Source organism: Mobula hypostoma, chromosome 17 (genome assembly GCF_963921235.1).
Source record: "Mobula hypostoma chromosome 17, sMobHyp1.1, whole genome shotgun sequence".
In the NCBI taxonomy this organism is placed as follows: Eukaryota; Metazoa; Chordata; class Chondrichthyes; order Myliobatiformes; family Myliobatidae; genus Mobula; species Mobula hypostoma.
The window spans coordinates 60,807,194-60,834,700 of NC_086113.1; the positions used below are offsets into that span (position 1 = coordinate 60,807,194).

Here is a 27,507-nt window from a genome sequence, read left to right on the forward strand (position 1 = left end):
ATAATAGAATAATAACCATAATAGGATCATGAAAGACTGCATAAACTTTGGCATTCAGCCAGTGTGCAAAAGACAACAAACTACAGATTAAAAAAAAGAAAGAAAGAATGATAAATAAAAAAGCAATAAATATTGAAAACATGAGATGGAGAGTCCTTGTAAGTGACTCCATGGTTTGTGGGAACAGTTCAGTGTTGGGTTGAGTGAAATGATCTCCTTTTGTTCAAGAGCCCAATAGTTGAAGGCTAATAACTGTTCCTGAACCTGTTGGTGTGAATCCTGAGGCTATTGTACTACCTTCCTTGTTGTGGCAGCGAGAAGAGAACATGTCCTGGGTGGTGTGGTTCTTGATGCTTCTGTTTCTGCTTGGTACTGCGCAAGCACTGCCGGACGGCTGCTATAACGCGCAGTCGGTGTGAACAGCGTGGGAGTTAAATTGTAAAATAAGCTTTTTTGACAAGATCCCCTAAATCAATTTGATTGAGTCTATCTTTAAAAGTATTAATGTCAGCAATACTGCGCAGGTCTGGTGGCAGAAGATTCCACTTTCTTGTTGATCTTGGATAGAGGGGATACTGGTAGCAAATCTTATTGAATGAAGGAGTTTCCAATATGTGAGGTCCAGTTTGCTGTCGAGTTGAACTGACCCTGTGACGAATTTGGATGTTTGATGGAGTGATATTGTGAACTTCTTTGAAAATGAAAATTATCCGTAGTTTAATACGTCGGTTTTCAAGTGGTTCCCATTGAAGGTTCGGGAGCATGTTGGTGACACTGGATTTCCTGCTTTCCTGCAACAGTGTTTCATACAAATACGTTGTTGGGAGGGCTTTACCCATGATGGACTGGGCATATCCACTACTTCTTGTAGGATTTTCCATTTGAGGGCATTGGTGTTTCCATGCCAGGCTGTGATGCGGTCAGTCAATATACTCTCCACCACACATCTATAGAAGTTTGAAAAACAAACAAGGGAAAATTTGCAGATGCTGGAAATCCAAGCAACACACACAAAATGCTGGAGGAACTCAGCAGGCCAAGCAGCATTTATGGAAAAAAGTACAGTCGATGTTTTAGGCCGAAACCCTTTGGCAGGACTGGAGAAAAAAGCTGAGGAGCAGATATAAAAGGGTGGGGAGGGGAGAGAGAAAAACACTAGGCAAGAGGTGAAACTTGGAGAGGGAGAGATGAAGAAAAGAGCTGGGAAGTCGATAGAAGAAAGAAAAGTGGGGACGGAGCACCAGAGGGAAGCGATGGGCAGACAATGAGATAAGGTGAGGGAGGGAAAAGGGGATGGGGGGAGGGGGAAACGGTGGGAGCCATTACCGGAAGTTTGAGAAATTGATGTTCATGCCATCAGGTTGGAGGAGAAGATAAGGTGTTGTTCTCCAACTTGAGTGTGGCCTCATCATGACAGTGGAGGAAGCCATGGATGGACATATCAGAGCATAAATGCTCGACAAAGCAAGACATATCAGATTTGGAATGAGAAGAGTATTAATGCTCTGTCCGCCAGAACAAGCGGGATCTCCCAGTGGCCACCCATTTTAATTCCACTTCCCATTTCCATTCAATATGTCCATCCATGGCCTCCTCCACTATCGTGATGAGGCCACACTTAGGTTGGAGGAACAACACCTTGTTTTCAGTTTGGGTTATCCAGTTTCCAACCTGATAGCATGAACATCGATTTCTCAAACTCCTGGTAATGCCCCCTCCCCTCCTTTACCATTTCCCATCCCCTTTTCCCTTTCTCACCTTATTTCCTTGCCCGCCCATCGCCTGCCTCTGGTGCTCCTCCCCCCTTTTTCTTTCTTCCAGGGCCTTCTGTCTCTTCCACCAATCAACTTCCCAGCTCTTTACTTCATCTCTCCCCTCCAAGTGGTTAAGGCATTCATCTAGTGATCTGAAGGTCACTAGTTCGAGCCTCAGCTGTGGCAGCGTGTTTGTGTCCTTGAGCAAGGCACTTAACCACACATTGCTCTAGTGTCTGTGCGAGGAGTGGCGCCCCACACAGACTTCCAATCTGCACCTTGTAAGGCATGAAAATGCCCGACGAAGGCCTCTCATGGTCTGAGTCGACGTTCCCTTCCCCCTCCCCCCTCCACTCCAAGTTTCAGCTATCGTTTGCTGTTACATCAAACCTTTAAGTGGATGGGCTACAGCAGGAGACCACAAACATGCACTCAATGGCCACTTCATTAGATACAGGGGGTACCTAATAAAGTGGCCACTGAGTGTAATTACAGACTGCATGAAAGGAGAGACCCTGTACAAAGTATGCTCTGATGGATTCCTCTTGACAACTAAAATTGATGGGAGCTTCAACTGTATATGAAAGTTCACAGATGCCAAAAATGTTTCAGTAAATTTCAAGAGCATTTATATTTTTGGTATATGCATTAATCAGCTTGTCTAATATAGTGAGAGAATTCTGTACTCATCCAGTCTACATTATGTTTAGAGAGAGTATTAGGTTATCTTGATGTATACTAAGCTTAATTTTCTCATTACCTTTTAAGAATATATTTAGTACCTATACCAAGGCTTCGTTTGAGCTCTTTCTTTCAGTGCATATGTTTAATTGTGCAGGATGAAGAGGAAATTCTATTCCTGGGATGAATGTATGAACCTCAGAGAAGTTAAGGTACAGCAAATAATTGTTCACTCCCTCATAATGATTCTGTCTCTATTAAGTAGTACATGTGATTCCTTCAGGGACTGAAACACATTCCATCTCTTTCCTCCTCCCCACCCCATCCCCCACAGTCAAACACTGATGAAGTGGATTTCTAATTTATTGCATAAGTTCAGATACCGGGGGAGCAAATTCTGTAGGAATTGGAACAGCAAGTTACTGTATGCGGCACTTCCTCGCTGTATAGTATGTCCTTGTGTTAGTAAGCAGGCCAGACCTATAGGTTGTATTCCAGATGCAATCTCACCAAGGCCATGTACATTTGGGCAAGATATCCCCACTATTGTACTGAAATACTCTTGCCGTAGAGGACAAGATGCTGGTTACCTTCCAAACTGCTTGCTAAGCATATTTGTTAACTTTCTATAAATTGTGTACATGGATACTTGACTCCGAACACTAACATTTTACAGCAACACATAAAAAGTCAGAAGGATTCAGTGGGTAGGTATCTCCGGAGGGACATGGACAATTTTTGTTTTGGGTCAAAATTCTAGCATCTGCAGCCTCTCGTGTCACTAACAAGTCTGTCACCCTTTTGACGATTTTTGTATTTTTTTAACCAAAGTGCATAATTTCACACTTTTTTCTATATTTATATTCCATCTGTCAAGGCCATTACTTTGGCCCTTGGCTTCCTTCACATAGTCCACACTGCTGTCTAACTTTATGTCATGATATACTTGGATAATTAAATAAATGCAAAAGAAAGATTAACTTTGTCAAGAATTCTGAGTATGACCAGTTTCTTTAGGAGTGCAAAGAGAAAGAGCAGGATGGAGTTCAACATTTAGTGGGGATTGGGAAATGGAACAAAAGACTGCCAAAGTGCTAAAGGCAGGAGAATTGGCATTGACAACCGGGGGAGTCAGGAATTACAGATTTCACAAATCTGTGGGGGAGGTAGACTTGAGATGGGGGGATTTTAAAGTGGTTATTTCAGTGTCAAGGTAAGGCACCAATTTAATAACTTTTGTAGTCCTTCCAATTCAATGCTACTATACAAAGAGTATGCAAACTGATGTTATGCTTTTGAATTTCTAAGCATTGCTTATTTAAGTGAAATATTCTTTTACCTACAAAACAAATAATTGCCTTTTTAATGAAATCATTTATCCCAAAAAGCTCAAGTAGCATCTGTGAACAAAGTAAGAGTTAACTTAATGGGGTTTTTGTTATAGAAATACCTTCTGCATGTTTGCAGCATTCTATTTTTTAAAATCCTTATTCAATGTTTTCTCCCTTCTCTGCAACATCCCTAGGACAGGATTTCTTTCCCAAGCATTGTAACTTTTTCCATCTAAACTGTGTGGGTGTGTGACCATGCTCCCGCACATCTTTGTTGCTGCATAGCTAGAAATGGATGCAGCCAGAAGTTTATGAAACACAAAAGGTTTTCTTTGTTGTTCTGTATTTCATTATAATTAATTATAATTAATAAATAAAAAAAAGTAAATGATTTTTCAATTTTCATTCTAAATTTTGTCCCCCCCCCCCCCCGATCCCCACTGCAACAGTGTTGCTTGTTGCTAATTTGTACTTATATTTGAGCTTCCCAGAACAGTGTGGCCTGAAATATATGACCTTTCTTATTTGTTTTTAAGTACTTTGTATCTTAATCCTACAAAACAGCTCAAAATTGTAACTCTTGCATGTGATAAAGATCGATAGAAAATGCACAACAAATTTAATCCAGTATGTGATAAAAAGTTTGAATACTACAGTCCATAGTAGCTTCTCCTCTGTTTTGAAAACAGAACTTTAACGTTAAGCTTGTTTTAATCATAGTTTATTTAAGTAAAACTTAATAGTATGCATAATAATGATAAAGTTCTGTTGTTGTGCAAGATAAACACTGAAATTTGAACACAGTTGTGTTATATTGTAATATTAATTCTACCAAGATAATGAAAAGGTAACTGTTGACAAAATTTTAAATTTCTTGGTAAGTGGTTTAGAAATACAAAATTGAATTCCAAGAAAAATTGCAAGAGAAAATTGTTCCATTTAAACAACTTTCAATGTATAACAGGACTTAGTCATATAAAAGAAAGTGTTGATGCATCAACCTACATATTAGAACTTTGCATTGTCTGGATGCTTTCCACGCAAAATCAATAATGCATTTTCTATTTTTTAGTCACTAAAGAAGTTAAATCATGCAAATATTATCAAGCTCAAAGAAGTTATAAGGGAAAATGACCATCTTTACTTTATTTTTGAATACATGAAAGAAAACCTCTATCAGCTTATGAAAGACAGGTATGTGTTTTATTCATCATCTTTTTAAACTATTTTTGTGGAACAGAGGACTTCTTAATTTACAGTGAAGACCATTATACAATGAAACACACAATGGTACTAATGTAGCAATGTGTTATAAAATAGACACAACAAGTAAATGTTATTAAACTGGGATCATAAATGTTTTGCTGTCCCCAACCAGCAGGATAAATAATAACTAGACCCTGAAAGCTATGTGTAAAGAAAACAAACACATAACCAACTGTTGTGAATGATGACATGGATGCTAATTATGTTTGTTTAAAAATGATTTAGATTCCTGCAAAATTAATTTGTACTCAGATTACTTTGTATCTATCCTCCTTGTCAAGCTATATTTTCCAAACCTAAACACTAGGTTCACAGAAAGGTCTTCTTTAATGTGGATGTGGTTCATTTGCAAATCATCTTAAATCTGTTCTCCTCAGTCTATAATGCCGAGTAACTAATCATTCAGCTACTGTAAACAATTATTTGATCTTCAGAATTTTTCATAATTCTTCATAATTTTCAGCAAATGTGATTTTTTTTCACTTTCTCAACTCTAAAGAAAACAAGCCAGCATTGAACAGGTCATTCAATGTAACCATAGCCTAAATTCCCTTGAATGACTGAACAAAATCTCTTTTCTCACCAAATCTTTCATATCATGCCTAGATTGAAATTCAGTCACTTGCGAAGGGGGACATAGAATCAGGAGATGTAGAGTCAGTATGGATAGAACTGAGAAACTGTTAGGGGAAAAAGACCCTGATGGGAGTTATCTACAGGCTCCCAAACAGTAGCCTGGATATAGGGTGCAAGTTAAATCAAGAGTTAAAATTGGCATGTCGCAAAGGTAATTCTACCGTTGTTATGGGGGATTTCAACATGCAGGTAGACTGGGAAAATCAGGTTGGTACTGGACCCCAAAAAAGGGAGTTTGTGGAATGCCTCAGAGATGGATTCTTAGAGCAGCTTGTATTAGAGCCTACGAAGGAAAAGGCAATTCTGGATTTAGTGTTGTGTAATGAGCCAGATTTGACAAGGGAACTTGAGGTAAAGGAGCCATTAGGAGGTAGTGACCATAATATGGTAAGTTTTAATCTACAATTTGAGAGGGAGAATGGAAACTCGGAAGTGTCAGTATTATAGTTGAACAAAGGGGACTATGGACCCATGAGGGAGGAGCTGGCCAAAGTTGACTGGAAAGATACCCTAGCAAGGATGACAGTGGAACAACAATGGCAGGTATTTCTGGGAATAATACAGAAGATGCAGGATCAGTTCATTCCAAAGAGGAAGAAAGATTCTAAGGAGAGTAAGGGGCAACTGTGGATGACAAGGGAAGTTAAGGACAGTATAAAAATAAAAGAGAGGAAGTATGATTGGGAAGCCAGAGGCTTGGGAGACTTTTAAGGAGCAACAGAAGATAACTAAAAAGGCAATACGTGGGGAAAAAAAGAGGTACGAAGATAAGCTAGCCAAGAATATAAAGGAGGATAGTAAAAGCTTCTTTAGGTATGTGAAGAGGAAAAAATTAGTTAAGACCAAAGTTGGGCCCTTGAAGACAGAAATGGGTGAAATTATTATGGGGAACAAGGAAATGGCAGAGGAGCTGAACAGGTACTTTGGATCTGTCTTCACTAGGGAAGACACAAACAATCTCCCAGGTGTAATAGTGGCCAGAGGACCTAGGGTAACGGAGGAACTGAAGGAAATTTGCATCAGGCAGAAAATGGAGTTGGGTAAACTGATGGGACTGAAGGCTGATAAATCCCCAGGGCCTGATGGTCTGCATCCCAGGGTACTTAAGGAGATGGCTCTAGAAATCATGGACACATTGGTAATCATTTCTCAATGTTCTATAGATTCAGGATCAGTTCCTGCGGATTGGAGGGTAGCTAATGTTATCCCACTTTTTAAGAAAGGAGGGAGAGAGAAAACAGGCAATTATAGACCAGTTAGTCTGATATCAGTGGTGGGGAAGATGCTGGAATCAATTATAAAAGATGAAATAGCGGCATATTTTGATAGCAGTGGCAGGATAGGTCCAAGTCAGCATGGGTTTACGAAGGGGAAATCATGCTTGACTAATCTTCTGGAATTTTTTGAGGACGTAACTATGAAAATGGACAAGGGAAAGCCAGTGGATGTAGTGTACCTGGACTTCCAGAAAGCCTTTGATAAGGTCTCACATAGGAGGTTAGTGTGCAAAATTAGACCACATGGTATTGGGGGTAGGGTAGTGACATGGATAGAAAAATGGTTGGCTGACAGGAAACAAAGAGTAAGGATTAATGGGTCCTTTTCAGAATGGCAGGCAGTGACTAGTGGGGTACAGCAAGGCTCGGTGCTGGGACCGCAGCTATTTACAATATACATTAATGATTTAGATGAAGGGATTAAAAGTAACATTAACAAATTTGCAGATGACACAAAGCTGGGTGGCAGTGTGAAATGTGAGGAGGATGTTATGAGAATGCAGGGTGACTTGGACAGGTTGGGTGAATGGGCAGATGCATGGCAGATGCAGTTTAATGTGGATAAATGTGAGATTATCCACTTTGGTGGCAAGAACAGGAAGGCAGATTACTATCTGAATGGTGTCAAGTTAGGAAAAGGGGAAGTACCACGAGATCTAGGTGTCCTTGTTCATCAGTCACTGGAAGTAAGCATGCAGGTACAACAGCCAGTGAAGAAAGCTAATGGCATGTTGGCCTTCATAACAAGGGGAGTTGAGTATAGGAGCAAAGAGGTCCTTCTGCAGTTGTACGGGGCCCTGGTGAGACCACACCCGGAGTACTGTGTGCAGTTTTGGTCTCCAAGTTTGAGGAAGGACATTCTAGCTATTGAGGGAGTGCCGCGTAGGTTCACGAGGTTAATTCCTGGGATGGCGGGACTGTCATATGTTGAAAGATTGGAGTGACTGGGGTTGTATGCACTGGAATTTAGAAGGATGAGAGGGGATCTGATTGAAACATATAAGATTATTAAGGGATTGGACACGCTAGAGGCAGGAAACATGTTCCTGATGTTGGGGGAGTCCAGAACCAGAGGCCACAGTTTACGAATAAGGGGTAGACCATTTAAAGCGGAGTTGAGGAACAACAGAGGGTTGTGGTTCTGTGGAATGCTCTGCCTCAGAAGGCAGTGGAGGCCAATTCTCTGGATTCTTTCAAGAAAGAGATAGAGCTCTTAAAGATAGCAGAGTGAAGGGATATTTATCTTAATAAGCTAGTCTTTGCTCAAAGATAATGAAATGCTGCATGCATACGCCTGTCCTCTTGAAGTCTAAAACTATCTTCCTCCCATTTTGATGTATTTTAACGCCACCTGCGTATATTGCAATTGTGTCCCCTACAAATCAAAGTTATTCATATGTATCAAAAGTAGCAATGATCATAAAACCCAGCCTCAGGAAATTCATAACAATTCTGTGTTCTATCCCTCTACCAACTTTGTGTTCAGCTTTCTTTTTATCAGCAAATCTAAATGTGCTATTTTATCAAACATCTTTTGAAACTCCATTATTATAATATTAACTATGTTGCCTTCAACTGTCCTCTGTTACCTTGTTACACATAATTAATCGTATTAATAAGTGGTGATATGCTGTGGGGAAATTTTAGCCTGGTTCTTTTTTTTCCAGTCCATGTTTCCTCTAAAGGCAGTTAAACTTCTCCAGATTCTGTCCCTAAAAGCTTTCCCACTTTCAATGTTATAGTGATTTCTCATTTTTTGAACACTTGCATTCTTCTAATTCTTTGGGAACACATCAACATATATGAACCAAAAAATTTATGTTGGCCATTTCCTAATTTCTATACTTAGTGAGGTAGAAAGAATCTTATTCTGATTGTGTGACATATCCACTTCAGTTTTCTAATATCCCCTTTGATTCTTTCTGATCTTGTCCAGTGACCCAATTTTGCAGTGGTATTCACTGACGAACTACTTCGTCAAAGACCTCTGTAATGTAGGTTAATGACCGTGGTTCCTAAACCAGAAATATGATGTACCTTAACAAGCTGGTATATTATACAATACTTATTTTCAGAGAAATTATTAGTACTTTGTAAATCAGCTTTCTGTGACTTTTTAAACCCCACCTGTAAACAGATTCGGTCCATTTTTCTGGCAAATTGGAAACTGATTCTGAAGAGAGAGCATTGAACTAAAAGAGAGGGATGAGTTCAGGTGAGGAGGACATCAAGGCCGTGGGAAAAATGGCATTTTAGATGATGGTAGACTGTCCAGCCAGGTGAAATGAGACAAAGAAAATTATGATAATAACAAATCCTAGAAAAATGGTAAAAGTTAAAACTGAAGCCAGTGTATCTAAATGTATGATATATTCAGAACAGAATAGATAAACCATCAAAACAAATAGAGACAAATATATTTGGCCTAATCACTCCTATAGAAATATAGTTCAAGGAACCCAAGGTAGAGAATTAAATATTTCAGGGTACAACATTTGGAGAAGGCAAGAAAATAGTAGGGTAGGTCACAGATCTAATGTTAATTATGAAGTTGATTGTCTTGTCCTAGAATAAATAGAAGTATGATCTGAATGGTTAGAAATAACTCAAGAGAAATTTCACAAAAGCGAGTGTAAAATTGTTTCCTAACAATAATAACATGATTGAAGAGAGAATTAATCTGGAAATAAGATGCCAAAGGCAATTTAATAATTATGAGAGTGGTTTAATCCAGTTATGGACTGAGTAAATCAAATTAGCAAAAGTAGTTTGTTGGATGGAATTCATTTAGATCTGTCTACTATTGGAAAATGTTATAGAATCAGCTAAGGAACACTTATTTGGATGTTTATAATGAAAGTGTTTAATTTGTAATATTGTAATTATGTAAAAATATAAGAAATAGAAGAATAAGATTTGGCCTCTTCTCACTGTTGGCCGTTGGATAAGACCATAGCTGATCTTTTATATCTGTGCCACTTTTCTGCAGTAGCCCTATATCTTTTGACTCCCTTAATACCTAAAGTTCTATTGATCTTTCTTGAATATACACACAACCCTCTTGGGTACAGAATTCCAAAGATTTGCTATCCTTGGGATGAAGAAATGTTTTTCTCATTTCTGCCCTGAATGTCTAATCATTTACTTTGAGACTGTGACCCCTAGTTCTAGGCCCAGAAGCTAAAGAAACATCAGCTCTATAGCTACCCTGTTACTAAGTATTTTGTACATTGCAATGAGATAACCAATCCACTTTAAATAATGAATTTCTCTCCCACAATTGCTGTGCCTTAATATAACTTTTATCTGCACTCCCTTAAGTCTAATGATCTTGAAAGAGTGTGGCATTCATATAGTCCTTCGGAGAGATTGCAGATGCTGAAATCCAATCTCCTGGAGGAACTCAGAAGTCCAACAGCATCTGTGGGAGGAAAGGAGTTACTAATGTTTTGTGTGCAGCACTACTTGCCTCATCTTGCACCCTTCCTCAGTCTGCCAATGACCTTGGACTCTTGTCTCACCATTCCCTTTCTCCTCTTTATACTGCCCAAGTCGCTTTATCACTCTCAGTCACAATGCAGAGCTTTAAACTGAAACATTAACAATTTATTTCCTCCCACAGAAAATGATCAACCCACTGAGTTCCTCCAGCAGATTGTTAGTTTAGTAATTCTGCCATCAGAGCTGGCTTATTCAGTCAAAGCAATAACATGCCCTGCTTACTGGTTCCCAAACCATTTAGTATTCCAGAATCATACTGGAATGCAGAGATGACTCTAGGTCTTTATTTCTCCTTCGTCCTCCCTCCAATAAAAACTGCAAGGGACTCATGAACTGTTTTCCCAATAAAATTAAAACCATACCTTGGCTTCCTCCTATTGTTTTCCTTCTTTCCTCTAGAAACTGAGACCACCCCTTTCCACTTGCCTAACTCTACCCTGCCTTAAGTGAATACTGCTGTAGCCCTTGCCATTTGTTACCTCTAGAGATGTCAATTTTATTTGCAGCTTTCCTTGTACTCTGTAAATTTGAGGTTGTCCAAAACTGTTTTCTTATATTATTTCCAATCTGTTTAAAATTCTGATCCTAGATTTCAGACCACTAAGGTTTTGACCCACTCTATTTTTTTAATCTCTTCCATCACTGAAACACTCCAAGATATCTGCACTTCTTAAATGATGGCTTCTTGATCGTTGTTGGATTTAATTGATTTAGCATTGCTGATTGTGTGTTTGAAAGTCTTGGTTCTAAGGTCTAGAATTCAATCGAAGTCCAGTCTCTTTCCTCTCATTGCTATCTATCTCTCTGAGGAAGATTTTGATCATCTTACTATTTTACATTTGTGTGCCTAAGTAATAATTTTTACCAGATGACAATTCTATGAAGCCTTCATAATGTTTTGTCACATTCATGGTCCTAGTTAAGTCAATATTATAGTCTAAATTACACTGCATATTTTATATTATCTTTTGACAGCAAACCAAGTAAATGTTAAATTCCCAGCTTCCACTTAAATTACAACTAGCCCATTCTCTGTTCAAGCTCTGTGTCCTGGCAAAGTTATAGCTCCTGTCTGGATTATATATAAACAATAATTGCAGTTTTGTTTTAGGTCCAACCCATAATATAATGGAGTTCTGTTCCTGAGAACCATTTGCAACCCAAGTAGTTCCCAAGTCCAAAATATGGTTGCGAACTAAGTTTCCATGTGGCCAAAAATAAGGCCATAAAACATAAGAGCAGAATTAGGCTATTTGGCCCGTTGAATCTGCTCCATCATTCAATCATGGCTGTTTTATTATCCCTCTTAACCCTATTCTCCTGCCTTCTACCCATAATCTTTGACATCCTTACCAATCAAGAACCTGTAAGCCTCCTCTTTAGATACACCCAGTAACTTGCCCTCCACACTGTCACCAACTTCTGGCTAAAAAAAAAAAATTCCTCCCAATTTGCCTACAGCAGTGGTCCTCAATCTCCGGGCTACGGACCAATACATTGCCGCGAAGAATGCAGTGGAACGCACCCAGCACATCCTTAAGAAAAAAGCCAAAATAAACAAGCTAATTAATTAGGTGCAGCCCGGCACGTTAATGTCGGCCGAGATCAGAGGTGAGGCAGTCGGCAATCGCCTCTGATCTGGGCCGACGTTTACGTGCCGGGCGGCACCTAATTAGTTAGCTTGTTTATTTCGGCTTTTTTCTTAAAGATGTGCTGGGTGCGTTCCGGCTACCGCTGTGCCGTTGCATTCTTCGTGGCAATGTATCGGTCCGCGGCCCGGAGGTTGGGGACCATTGGCCTATGGCCTATAACAGCTAGCAAATCTATATTGCTCATCTCACAAACACATGTTTTATATTATTCAGTGCCTATAAAAAGTATTCATCTCCCCCTTGGAAGTTTTCATATTTTATTGTTTTACAACATTGAATCACAGTGGATTTAATTTTGCTTTTTTTGACACTAATCAACAGAAAAAGACTCTTCCCTCTCAAAGTGAAAACCAATCTCTACAAAGTGATCTAAATTAATTACAGATATAAAACACAAAATAATTGATTGCATAAGTATTCACCCCCTAAAATATGATACACTAAATCATCACTGGTGCAGCCAAGTGGTTTTAGAAGTCACATAATTAGTTAAGGTGTCCTAGCTATATATAAACCTGTGTGCAGAGAAGCTGTTTCAATTAATTGTAGTAAAAATACACCTATATCTGGAAGGTCCAACTGCTGGTGAGTCAGTATCCTGGTAAAAATTATATGAAGACAAAAGAACACTCCAAGCAAATCCGTGAAAAGGTTATTGAAAAGCACAAGTTAGGAGATGGATACAAGAAAACTTTCCAAGTCACCGCATATCCTTTGGAATACAGTTAAGTCAATCATCAAGAAATGGAAAGAATACGGCACCGTTGTAGTTCTCAAAAACTGAGTGACCATGCAAGAAGTGGACTAGTGAGGGAGGACACCAAGAGACCTATGACAACTCTGAAGGAGTTACAAGCTTCAGTGGCTGAGATGGGAGAGACTACATATACAACAACTATTGCCCAGGAGCTTCACCAGTCGTAGCTTTATGGGAGAGTGGCAAAGACAAAACCACTGTTAGGAAAAAAAACTCACATGAAATCTCAGCTAGTTTGCCAGAATGAGAGGAAAGCTTTTCAGCCATCAGAATAAACACTATGTTTGGCATAAGACAAACACCGCACTTCACCAAAAACACACCATCCCCACCACAAAACATGATGGCGGCTGCATCATGCTGTGGGGATGCCTCACTGCAGCAGGCTCTGGAAGGTTTGTGAAAGTAGAGGGTAAAATGAATGCAGCAAGATGCAGGGAAAATCTGGAGGAAAAGCTGATATAGTCTGCAGGAAAACCACAGCTTGAGAGAAGATTTGTTTCCCAGCAAGACAATGACTCCAAGCATAAAGCCAAAGCTACATAGGAATGGCTTACGCACAACAAAGTTAATACCCTGGAGTGGCCAAGTAAGAGTCCAGACCTCAATCCAATTGAGAATTTGTGGCTGGCTCACAATCCCCATGCATTCTGACAGAGCTTGAGCAGTTTTGTAAAGAAAGGGGAAAAATGTGCAAAACTGATACACATCCACATAGACTCAAGTCTGTAACTGTTGCTGAAGGTACATCCACTAAATACTGACTTGAAGTGGGTGACTAATTATACTATCAATTATTTTGTGTTTGATAATTGTAATAAATTTAGACCAATTTGTAGAAATTTGTTTTCACTTTGACATGAAAGTCTTTTCTGTTGATCAGTGTCAAAAAGCCAAATTAAATCCACTGTGAAACAATGTTATAAAACATGAAAACTTCCGGGGGGGGGGTGAATAATTTTTAAAGAAACTGGATATACTGCACATAATGCAGGTGTTCGTAAGCTGGGGAGGACTTGCAATGACATGAAAACTGTTCACTCAATCAGAGATACTTGTACCATATTGTCTCTCCACAGAAACAAGTTATTTCCTGAATCAGTCATTAGGAACATAATGTATCAAGTAATACAAGGATTGGCATTTATCCACAAGCACGGTAGGTTTCTTCTAAAGGTTGGTGTAATCCAAGCTGCCATCAACATGAAATGAAAAACAGCTAGCAGCAGAAAAATATAAGTCTCTCCACTACTCCCTTTCCAGTTCAAAAATTTTGAATCATGTTTGCAACAACGTTTGTGCTGTTTGTTAGAAATGGAGCTAAATCATCCAAACTTCCATTCATCTACCTCTTCCTCAAATAATTAAAGTTCAAAGTTCAAAGTAAATTTTATTGTCAGAGTACATATATTTCACCACATATAACTGTGAGATTCTTTTTCCTATGGGTATACTCAGCAAAACTATAGAATAGTAGCTGTAAACAGGATCAATGAAAGATCAAATAGAGCACAGAGGACAACAAACTGTGCAAATGCAAATATAAATAAATAGTAATAAATAATGAGAGCATGAAATAACAAGATAACGAGTCCTTAAAGTGAGATCATTTGTCATGGGAACATCTCAATAGATGAGTGTAGTTATTCTCTTTTGTTCAAGAGCCTCATGGTTGAACCTAATAGTGTGAGTCCTGAGACTCCTGTACCTTCTACCTGAAAGCAGCAGGGAGAAAAGAGCATGGCCTGGGTGGTGAGGATTTTTGATGAATACTGCTTTGCCGTGACAGCATTTCATGTAGATGTACTCAATGGTTGGAAAGGCTTTACGTGTAATGTACCAGGCCAAATCCACTACCTTTTGTAGGATTTTCCCCTCAAGGGCATTGGTGTTCCCATACCAAGTCATAATACAGCCAGTCAATATACTTTCCACTACACATCATCGAAGTTTTTGATGTCATGCGGAATCTCCGCAGACTCTTGAGGAAGTAGAGACACTGTTGTGCTTTCTTTGCAATTACATTTATATGATGGGTCTTCTGAGATAGTAACACCCAGGAATTTAAAGTTACTGATCCTCTCCATCTCTGATACTCCAGTGAGGACTGGCTCATGGACCTCTGGTTTCCTTCCCCTGAAGTCTACAATCAGTGCCTTGGTCTTGTTGACATTGACTGAGAGGTTGTTGTTATGATACCACTCAGCCAAATTTCCAAATTAGACTGCATCTTGAGACTACCAATCAGAAAGATTCAAATTTAAAACATGAGAAATAAGAGCAAGAGGAGACATTCTGCTCCATTGAGCCTATTCTGCCTTTCAATAAGATCATCTAATGAGGTGCCCTCTACTGCTTCCCTACGCAGAGAATTTCACAGTTACTACTCTCTGAGAGAAGCAGTTTAACTCATCATCTCCAGTCCAAATCTGCTCCCTTAAATCTTAAGGTGATGTGTCCTAATACTAGTCTCACCTACCAATGAAAACAACTTTTCTGCCTCTATCCTTTCTATCCCTTCTTAGTTTTATGTTTCTGTAGGATCTCCTCTCATTCTTCTGAATTCCAGTATATATAGTCCCAGGCATCTCAATGTTTCCTCATAGGCTAACCCTCGCTTCTGGAATCAACCTGGAACCTCCTCTGCACCACCACCAAAGCAGATATATCTTACCTCAAGTAAGGAGACCAGAACTGAATGTAGTACTCCAGGTGCAGCCTCACCAGTGCCCTGTACAGTACCGTCATAACCTCCCTGCTCCTAAATTTAATCCCTCTAACAATGAAGGCCATTATTCAATTTGCTTTCTTGATAATCTGATTTATAGGGAAAGGTTGTGGGCAAGTGGCCAAGTGGTTAAGGCATTGGACTATTGACCTGAAGGTCGTGAGTTTGAGCCCCAGCCAAGGCAACATGTTGTGTCCTTCAGCAAGGCACTTAATCACACATTGCTCTGCGACGACACTGGTGCCAAACTGTATGGGTCCTAATGCCCTTCCCTTGAACAACATTGGTGTCGTGGAGAAGGGAGACTTGCAGCTTGGGCAACTGCTGGTCTTCCATACAACCTTGCCCAGACCTGCGCCCTGGAGAGTGAAGACTTTCCAGGTGCAGATCCATGGTCTCGCAAGGCTAACGGATGCCTTTAAAAGGAAAGGTTGAATAGGTTAGTGTAACATTATTACAGTGCCAGTGACTCGAGTTCAATCTGTGAGGAGTTTAGATATTCTCTCTATGACTGAATGGGTTTCCTGTAGATGTTTCTCACTTTCCAAAGATGTATGGGTTAGTAGGTTAATTGGTACAATGAAAGACTGCACTCAACAGGCCAGACAAACAATCAATGTGCAAAAGACAACAAGTTGTGTAACTACAAAAAGGAAGATTAAAAAGTAATAGTACAGAGGAGATATACTGGAATGTTCCCTGGGTTTCAGCACCTAGGTTACAGAGAAAGGTTGAACAAGTTAGGTCTTTATTCTTTGGAACGTAGAAGGTTGAGGGGGGACTTGATAGAGGTGTTTAAAATTATGAGGGGGATAGATAGAGTTGACGTGGATAGGCTTTATCCTTTGAGGGTGGGGGAGATTCAAACAAGAGGACATGAGATGAGAGTTAAAGGGCAAAAGTTTAGGGGTAACATGAGGGGGAACTACTTTACTCAGAGAGTGGTAGCTGTGTGGAACGAGCTTCCAGCAGAAGTGGTTGAGGCAGGTTCGATGTTGTCATTTAAAGTAAAATTGGATAGCTATATGGACAGGAAAGGAATGGAGGGTTATGGGCTGAGTGCAGGTCGGTGGGACTAGGTGAGAGTAAGAGTTCGGCACGGACTAGCAGGACCGAGATGGCCTGTTTCCATGCTGTAATTGTTATATAGTTATATGGAATGGAGGATTATGGGCTGAGTGCAGGTCATTGGGACTAGGTGAGAGTAAGTGTTCGGCATGGACTGGAAGGGCCAAGATGGTCTGTCTCCGTGCTGTAATTGTTATATGGTTATATATGGTAACATGGGTCTAATTGGCAAGGTTCCCCAGACTGTTGGACTGGAAAGGCCTGTTTCTGTGCTGTCTCTCTAGATTAAACTAAGCTGTTGCAAGCCAATCTTTTGCTACTCGTACGCAAGTACTCAAATCCCTTTGCAGAATCAGAATCACGTTTAATATCACTGGCAAATATTGTGAAATTTGTTATCTTTGCAGCAGCAGTACAATGCAATAGATAATAGAAAGACAAACAATAAATTACAGTAATTATTTATATATTAAGTAAATTAAGTAAGTAGTGTAAAAATAAAAATAAAGTGTTCATGGGGTTAATGTCCATTCAGAAATCAGATGGCAGAGGGCAAGAAGCTGTTCCTGAATTATTGAGTGTGTGCCTTCAGGCTTCTGTACCTCCCTGCTCATGTTACCATGAGAACAAGGTGATGGGAGTCCTCAATGATGGATGCCGCCTTTATGTGGCATCATTCCTTGATACTGGATACTACAGTCCAAGATGAAACTGACTAAATTTACAGCTCTCTGCAGCTTATTTCGATCCTGTGCAGAAGCACCTCCCCATACCACAACAATATGCTGCAATCTTTCACCATTTCAAATCAAATCAAATCAAATCAAATTCAAATTTAATTGTCATTCAACCAAACATGAATACAACTGAACAAAACAGCCTTCCTGTGGGGCCAAGGTGCAAAGGATACACAGCATATTGAAAATAGTGAGCGAAAAACCATAGCTAAGCAAAAAAAAATACACATATACAGCCCAAGACCCTGAGCGACATGTTCTGCAAATTGATGGTACAATTCCTGGCAGTGCACAGCCACTACAATCCAGCCAGTCATTCCACCGATCAAACACTGTAGGGCAGCGCCAATGAGAGGCTTGCCATCCAACCGGGCATGGATGCCACACTGTACTGCCTCGACTGCAGCAGCAGGCAAGCCCACGGCTTGAGGTTAGTCCTTGCTACAACAGAAGCTACACAGCTTCCCCAACCACCTGTCGTACCACCAAACAAGGGAAGTAGGCCTGCAGAATCCTACATTATCAATGTCCAACAGGGCTCTTGTAATTGCAAGAGAAACGTCTAAGACAGTTACTCACGGTTACACAGCATGCCGCTGTCGCATATAACTCTGAAGCCTTCGTGTAGCAGATAGCAACACTCTGTTTAAATAATAATCTCATATTTTTTCTTCCAAAGTACTGTAGATGTCCATGCATTTACCGACATTGTACTCCCATCTGCCAGACCCTTGACCACTGACTTGACCTAACTATAGTTCACTGAAGACTCCCCACATCCTTAGATATGCTACTCTCTGTTCCCTCTCCCAAATCGTTAATGGATATGGTGAACAGTTGTGGGATCACCCTTGGAGCAGTTTGCTCACCACTAATTACCAACCAGAAAAGAAATCATTTATCCAAACTCTTTGCCTTCTGCTAATTAACAACTCCTCTATGCATGCTTTATCAAACACCTGAAAATCCAAGTATACAATACAATATAGCTGGTACCAAACTATCTGTCTCTGCGATAACTTTGGGTTCATCAGACACATGAAGAGGGGGAGCTTGCTACGTGGGCAACAGCTTGCCCTCCATATCGTACTGCCCAAGCTTGCATATCTAGACAGCTAGGACACAACATCTATGATCAATTCTGATCAATGAAGGCCCTCACCTCACAATACAAGATGGCACTAATAAGTAGCAACTCTTTGCGTGCAGCTCTGATAGGAGTCGTCAAATATTCCCATTTAGGACTACTACAGCTGAAATCTACAGCCATGAATACTTTAGTAAGCAACATTGTTTTAAGACATTTTTTTTAAAAAAATCTATCAATGCTCAAATCTAACGATATTGGCAGATTCCAGTCTGCAGATTGGGTCGTGAATGCAGTTCCCCATTAAGAAAACAGATGCATAGAAGTTGAGCCAGTCTTCAAGTACAATAGAGATGCAGAGGCTTTAAACCCCCACACCTGACTATCCTGCTGGCAAATGAGGGCATACAGGAGTTGGCAATGCCAACTAGTGGAGTGGTGTCACAGCAACAACCTGGCACTCAACGTCAGTAAGACGAAAGAGCTGATTGTGGACTTCAGGAAGGGCAAGACGAAGGAACACACACCAATCCTCATAGAAGGATCGGAAGTGGAGAGAGTGAGCAGCTTCAAGTTCCTGGGCGTCAAGATCTCTGAGGATCTAACCTGGTCCCAACATATCGATGTAGTTATAAAGAAGGCAAGACAGCGGCTATACTTTATTGGGAGTTTGAAGAGATATGGCATGTCAGCAAATACACTCAAAAACTTCTATACTTGTACTGTGGAGAGCATTCTGACAGGCTGCATCACTGTCTGGTATGGAGGGGCTACTGCACAGGACTGAAAGAGCTGCAGAAGGTTGTAAATGTAGTCAGCTCAATCTTGGGTACTAGCCTACAAAGTACCCAGGACATCTTCAGGGAACGGTGTCTCAAAAAGGCAGCATCCATTATTAGGGACCTCCAGCACCCAGGGCATGCCTTTTTCTCACTGTTACCATCAGGTAGGAGGTACAGAAGCATGAAGGCACACATTCAATGATTCAGGAACAGCTTCTTCCCCTCTGCAATCTGATTCCTAAATGGACATTGAATCTTTGGACACTACCTCACTTTTTTTTTAATATGCAACATTTCTGTTTTTGCATGTTTTTTAATCCATCGGTCCCCAACCACCGGGCCGCGGACTGGTACCGGGCCGCAAAGTATGTGCTACCGGGCCGCGAGGAAACCATATGATTTGGCGATAAGAGTCGGCTACACCTTTCCTCATTCCCTGTCATGCACTGTTGAACTTGAACACACGCGAGGTCATTACCTGCGCGTCATCCATGTCAGCGCGGGAAGGAGATCAACTCCTCGAGCTTGCAAATGACGGCGGGCTGAAAAGTATGTTTGACATAACATCTCTGCCGGCATTCTGGATCAAAGTTAAGGCTAAATATCCTGAGATAGCCACAAAAGCACTGAAAACGTTGCTTCCATTTCCAACATATCTCTGCAATGAATGCAACGAAAACAAAATTGCAGAATAGACTGGAATAGAATAGACGAAGGAACCCCCTTCGAGTATCGCTGTCTCCCATCACCCCTTGATGGCACTGTCTTGTTGCAGGAAAACAAGCCCAGGGCTCCCACTGATTCAGCGATATTGGTGTGTTGCAATGATTTTATATTTTCATACAGCAAAAATATGTGCTGTGTGTTTAATATCCAAATGTTACTTAAAATGTTATGATGCTATTGACTTATAAGTGACTTATATAACCATATAACAATTACAACACGGAAACAGGCCATTTCGGCCCTTCTAGTCTGTGCTGAATTCTTACTCTCACCTAGTCCCACCGACCTGCACTCAGCCCATAACCCTCCATTCCTTTCCTGGCAATATACCTATCCAATTTAACTTTAAATGACAACATCGAACCTGCCTCTACCACTTCTACTGGAAGTTCGGTCAACACTTACTTCAAGGTCCCCTGTCCGCCCCTGATAATTGACTTATGCAAGGAAAATATGTGCTGTGTGTTTAATATTAATTAATATTAATATTAAGTTTGTTAGATAAACCCTTTTAGAAACAAAATTGAGTGTATTAATCACTTATCACCTATATTCCGGTCGTGATTAACACCCCCTCCCTGAACAGAATCGCCAAAAATGGCTTGTAGAAAAAAAATCGGCACGTACATGCATGCGCACAAAGGTGCCCGCGCAAGGCTTCATGGTCATGGTAGTCATTCCTGGGGTAAACACAATGTATTCGACTGCTACTCTTATCCGTTGGCAACCCTACCGCCCCCCCACCACCCCTTCCGGTTGGCCAGTCAGCGAGAATATTGTCAATAATAAACCGGTCCGCGGTGCAAAAAAAGGTTGGGGACCCCTGTCTTAATCTATTCAATATATGTAATTGATTTACTTGTTTACTTTTATTTTATTTACTATTATATTTTTTTCTCTGCTAGATTATGTATTCCATTGAACTGCTGCTGCTAAGTTAACAAATTTCACTTGCATGCCCGTGGTAATAAACCTGATTCTGATTCTGAAATGTAGTCTCTGGAAAATAAAGTTGAAGACCTCAGAACAAGTGATTGCATTGAGGCCCTAATCTCCCATTGCACCCATAACATTTCCCTTTGGCATGTTAGACAATGTCCTCTACTATGAAAACCTACATAAAATAGTTTTTTCTGCTTTTGTACTAGTTTACTGTCATAATTTATCTTCCCTTTCCTTACTGCTTACTTAGTGTTTTTATTTTTGCTTTGTAAAGTTTCCTGAACCTTCTATTTTCCCACTATTTTTGATGATTTCATAAGGATGAGCTTTTAGGTTGTTGCCTTCCTTTTTCTTAGTTATCCAAGATTGGCACTCCCCACCCTTCCTTACTGTCCTTGCTTTTAACTGGAATCTACTTTTATTAATCACTCTGGAAAAATCTGCTTGAAAGTTTTCCACTGGTCCTCAACTGACCCACCATGTGGCCTGTGACCCAGTCCATGCCAGCCAACTCCTTCCTTATCCCATTGTAGTTTTCCCTTGTTTGGGCGTAATTCTGTGATTTTACATCAAGCTATTGCACCCTCCGTTTGTATGAGCAATTGAATCATATTATGATCACTCTTTCCAAGATGATCCCTAACTACAAGATCATGAATTTCTATCTAAGATCACATTTTCCCTTGAAGGTTCAGCAACATGCTGTTCAAGAAAGCTGTCATGGATGCATTTTATGAAGTCCTCATCAATACTACCTTGACCTACTTGATTTGTCAAATCTATGTGCTAGTGAAAGTCCCCCATGTTAACTACCATTCCATTTTTGTATGCTTCAGATATTTATTGATTTATTTCCTGTGACACTGTAGTATTATTATTTGGTGACTACTCCCACCGGTGATTTTTTTTTTACTTCCTTATTCCTAATCTCTACCCAAATGGATGCAATATTTTGTTCATTAGCTCTCTTTATCATCTCTCACTATCTAGTATGGCAGGGCTCCCCAACCTTTTTTGCGCTGCGGACCGGTTTAATATTGACAATATTCTTGCGGACCGGCCGACCCGGGGCAGGGGGAGGTGTAGGGTTGCCAACGGACAAGAGTAGCAGTCAAACAAAGACTACAATAGCCATGAAGCCTTGCGCGGGCACCAGTGCGCATGCGCGTATCTGCCGCCATTATTCTCGCAAAGTGTTTTTGGCGATTCTGTTCGGCGGGGGGGGTGGGGTGTTCATCGCGACCGGAATATTGGTAATAAGGGGTTAATACACTCAATTTCGTTTCTAAAAGGGTTTATCTAACGAATTTAATATTAAACACGCAGCGCATATTTTCCTCGCATGAATATAGTGATAAGTCAATCATCAGGGGAGGACAGGGAGCTTGAAGTGTTGAAAGAACTTCCAGTAGAAGTAGTAGAGGCAGGTTCGATATTTTTTAAAGAAAAATTGGATAGGTATATGGACAGGAAAGGAATGGAGGGGTATGGGCTGAGTGCAGGTCGGTGGGACTAGGTGAGAGTAGCGTTCGGCACGGACTAGAAGGGCCGAGATGGCCTGTTTCCGTGCTGTAATTGTTATATGGTTATATAAATCACTTATCAGTCAATAGCATCATAACATTTTAAGTAACGTTTGGATATTAAACACACAGCACATATTTTCCCCGTATGAACATATAAAATCATTGTAACGCACCAATATCGCTGAATCAGTGGGAGCCCTGGGCTTGTTTCCCTGCAACCAGATAGGACCGTATCGAGGGGTGTTGGGAGACAGCGATACTCGAAGGGGGTTCCTTATGTCCAGTCTATTTAGTTTTCGTCGCATTCATTGCAGAGATATGTTGGAAATGGAAGCAACGTTTTCAGTTCTTTCGTGGCTATCTCAGGATATTCAGCCTTGACTTTGATCCAGAGTGCCGGCAGAGATGTTATGTCAAACATACTTTTCAGCCCGCCGTCACTTGCAAGCTCGAGGAGTTGATCTTCTTCCCGCGCTGACATGGGTGACGTGCGGGTAATGACCTCGCGTGTGTGCAAGCTCAACAGTGGGCATGACAGGGAATGAGGAAAGGTGCAGCTGACTCATATCGCCAAATCATATCGTTTCCTCGCGGCCCGATAGCAAATGCACTGCGGCCCGGTGGTTGGGGACCACTGTAGTATGGCATTCCCCCTAGTCGGCCTGCCAACATACTGTGACAGGAATCCGACTTGGACACACTTAACAAACTCTGCCCCGTCTAAACCCCTCAGTATTAGGGAAGTTAGTCACCCATGATAACAATCCTGTTATTTTTGCACCTTCCCAAAATCTGCCTCCCAATCTGTCCTCGGTATCTCTGCTGCTACCAGGAGCCTATAGAATACCCCCAACAGAGTAACTGCTCCCTTCCTGTTCCTGACTTCCACCTATACTGACTCAAAACATGATCCTGCTACATTACCCACCCTTTCTGTAGCTGTAATAGTATCCCTGACCACCTTCCTCCCCTTCCCCCCCTCTCTATCCCTTTTAAAGCACTAAAATCCAGGAATATTGAGAATCCATTCCTGCCCTGGTGCCAGCTAAGTCTCTGTAATGGCCACTACATCATAATTCCATGTCTGTATCCAAGCTGTCAGTTCATCGTCTTTGTTCCTAATGCATCTTGCATTGAAGTACATGCACTTTAGCCCTTCTACGTTACTACCTTTACACCCTTTATTCTGTTTCTGTTTCCTCAAAGCCTCTCTATATGTTAGATCTGTCTTTACTCCATGCACTTCTTTCACTGCTCTATTGCTCCGGGTCCCATCCCCTTTGCAAATTAGTTTAACCACTCCTGAACCATGCTAGATCTAGTATTAGGTAACGAACCAGGTCATGTCACAGATGTCTCAGTGGGTGAGCATCTGGGGGACAGTGACCACCGCTCCCTAGCCTTTAGCATTATCATGGAAAAGGATAGAATCAGAGAGGACAGGAAAATTTTTAATTGGGGAAGGGCAAATTATATAAGGCTAGAACTATAAGGCTAGAACTTGCAGATGTGAATTTGGGATGATTTTGCAGGGAAATGTACTATGGACATGTGGTTGATTTTTAGGGATCTCTTGCAGGATGTTAGAGATAAATTTGTCCTGGTGAGGAAGATAAAGAATGATACGGTGAAGGAACCATGGGTGACAAGTGAAGTGGAAAATCTAGTCAGGTGGAAGAAGGCAGCATACATGAGGTTTAGGAAGCAAGGATCAGATGGGCCTATTGAGGAATATAGGGTAGCAAGAAAGGAGCTTAAGAAGGGGCTGAGAAGAGCTAGAAGGGGGCATGAGAAGGCCTTGGTGAGTAGGGTAAAGGAAAACCCCAAGGCATTCTTCAATTATGTGAAGAAAAAAGGATGACAGGAGTGAAGGTAGGACCGATTAGAGATAAGGGTGGGAAGATGTGCCTGGAGACTGTGGATGTGAGCGAGGCCCTCAATGAATACTTCCCTTCGTATTCACCAATCAGAGGGAACTTGATGATGGTGAGGACAATATGAGTAGGTTGATGTTCTGGAGCATGTTGATATTAAGAGAGAGGAGGTGTTGGAGTTGTTAAAATACATTAGCACGGATAAGTCCCCGGGGCCTGAAGGAATATTCCCCAGGCTGCTCCACGAGGCGAGGGAAGAAATTGCTGAGCCTCTGGCTAGGAACTTTATGTCCTCGTTGTCCACGGGAATGGTACCAGAGGATTGGAGGGAGGAGAATGTTGTTCCCTTGTTCAAAAAAGGTAGTAGGGATAGTCTGGGTAATTATAGACCAGTGAGCCTTATGTCTGTGGTGGGAAAGCTGTTGGAAAAGATTCTTAGAGGTAGGATCTCTGGGCATTTAGAGAATCATGGTCTGATCAGGGACAGTCAGCATGGCTTTGTGAAGGGCAGATCGTGTCTAACAAGCCTGATAAAGTTCTTTCAGGAGGTGACCAGGCATATAGATGAAGGTAGTGCAGTGGATGTGATCTATATGGATTTTAGTAAGGCATTTGACAAGGTTCCACATGGTAGGCTTATTCAGAAAGTCAGAAGGCATGGGATCCAAGGAAATTTGGCCAAGTGGATTCAGAATTGGATTGCCTGCAGAAGGCAGAGGGTCGTGGTGGAGGGAATACATTCGGATTGGAAGGTTGTGACTAGTGATGTCCCACAAGAATCGGTTCTGGGACCTCTACTTTTTGTGATTTTTATTAACGACCTGGATGTGGGGATAGAAGGGTGGGTTGGCAAGTTTGCAGACAACACAAAGGTTGGTGGTGTTGTAGATAGTGTGGAGGGTTCTCGAAGATTGTAGAGAGACATTGATAGGATGCAGAAGTGGGCTGAGAAGTGGCAGATGGAGTTCAACCCAGAGAAGTGTGCGGTGGTACACTTTGGAAGGACAAACTCCAAGGCAGAGTACAAAGTAAATGGCAGGATACTTGGTAGTGTGGAGGAGCAGAAGGATCTGGGAGTACATGTCCACAAACCCTGAAGGTTGCCTCACAGTTAGATAGGGTAGTTAAGAAAGCTTATGGAGTGTTACCTTTCATAAGTCGAGGGATAGAGTTTAAGAGTCGTGAGGTAATGATGCAGCTTTATAAAACTCTGGTTAGGCCACACTTGGAGTACTGTGTCCAGTTCTGTTCACCTCACTATAGGAAGGATGTGGAAGCATTGGAAAGGGTACAGAGGAGATTTATCAGGATGTTGTCTAGTTTAGAGAGTATGCATTATGATCAGAGATTAAGGGAGCTAGGGCTTTACTCTTTGGAGAGAAGGAGGATGAGAGGAGACATGATAGAGGTGTACAAGATAATAAAAGGAACAGATAGAGTGGATAGTCAGTACCTCTTCCCCAGGGCAGCACTGCTCAATACAAGAGGACATGTCTTTAAGGTAAGGGGTGGGAAGTTCAAGGGGGATATTAGAGGAAGGTTTTTTACTCAGGGAGTGGTTGGTGTGTGGAATGCACTGCCTGAGTCAGTGTTGGAGGCAGATATACTAGTGAAATTTAAAAGATTACTAGATGGGTATATGGAGGAATTTAAGGTAGGGGGTTATATGGGAGGCAGAGTTTGAGGGTCGGCACAACTTTGTGGGCCCAAGGACCTGTACTGTGCTGTACTATTCTACGTTCTATCTCCCTGATCTCATCCTTCCTGAAGAGCACTACCCTACCTCCCTTACCGTCCTGCCTATCCTTATATATTACCTGATATCCTTGGATACTCCCAATTATTTTTATCCTGTAACCACATTTCTGTAATGGCCACTAAATCATATTCCTTTATACTGACGCGTTCCACAAGTTCACTGACTTTGATTAAAATGCTATGGACATTCTGATAACATATCGTTACATTCATTGTGCTTTTTAGAATCTAGAATTTTTTGTGTTTGTCTTTTCTGTTCTCTACTTTTGCTTTTATCTTTTTTAACTTTTGCTTTGGACTCTGCATTGCTTCCCTCTGTTTTTCTTGCGTGGATTCCACCCTACCCCCCTGCCATATTAGTTAAAACACTCCCCAACAGCACTAGCAAGCATCCCCCTAGAATAGTCATTGCTGGTATAAAACTGTAGGAACAGAAACTAAGTGCACCTTATGGGTTAGCACAACAGAGGCAACAGCACATTCAGTATGGCAATGCAAGGTGCATTAATTGGTAATGTGTGGACCCACATATTGTTAGGCAGCATTCCCCTTTGCAACATAAAGTGTTTCAGTACATTCTGGACTAATGTTAGATAATGGTAAAATTTGTAGATCTTTTACGTAATACTTATGCTTTACAAAGTGCTGAAGGCCAACAAGAGTTGCTGTCTTAAGAAATTCTGGATATCTCCGATAGGATTTTTTCATCGTGACATGAAGCCAGAAAACTTGCTCTGCATGGGTCCAGATCTTGTCAAAATAGGAGACTTTGGGTTAGCCAGGGAGCTAAGGTCGCGTCCACCCTATACAGACTATGTATCCACACGATGGTAAGTCCAATTTTATATAAGAAAGTTAATAAAAGGAAGTTAGATATGGCCCTTGTGGCTACAGGGGTCAGGGGGTATGGAGGGAAGGCTGGGTTCTGAGTTGGATGATCAGCCATGATCATAATAAATGGCGGTGCAGGCTCGAAGGGCCGAATGGCCTACTCCTGCACCTATTTTCTATGTTTCTATGTTTCTATGTAAACCAGAATCTTAAATAAAAAGGTATTCCTTCCACCAAACATATCTTTACTTCCCCACCACTCTCTGCTGTCTGTGGGGATCGCTCTCTCCATGATTCCCGTATCTTTTCATCCCTCCCCACTAATCACCCTTCTGGCATTTATCCCTGCAAGCGTAAGAACTACTTCACCCCCCTCCTTCACCTCCACTCAGTACACCAAATAGTGGTTCCAGGTGAGGCAGCACCTCTCCTGCAAATCCTTTGGGGCCATCTACTTCCAGGGCGCCTTGGGAACGGTAATCTCATGCAGCACAGCTCAATGGATTTGATTAAATATTCCCATTTCAGCCTGATACAGCTGAGAATTACAACTGCTTCCAAGGTCTGTACAGTTAATAAAGGTATTTTAATGT

General features: G+C 41.1%; 1 protein-coding gene across 1 annotated transcript in view; it reads left to right on the plus strand.

Annotated features, from left to right (window-relative positions):
- mak (male germ cell-associated kinase) overlaps positions 1-27,507 on the plus strand; it is a 114,494-nt gene that overhangs the window by 40,333 nt on the left and 46,654 nt on the right. The window contains exons 3-6 of the mRNA XM_063069384.1: positions 2,593-2,647; positions 4,839-4,960; positions 13,935-14,014; positions 26,781-26,913. Of these exons, the coding sequence (XP_062925454.1) occupies positions 2,593-2,647; positions 4,839-4,960; positions 13,935-14,014; positions 26,781-26,913 (390 nt within the window). The remainder of the gene's footprint in view (positions 1-2,592; positions 2,648-4,838; positions 4,961-13,934; positions 14,015-26,780; positions 26,914-27,507) is intronic.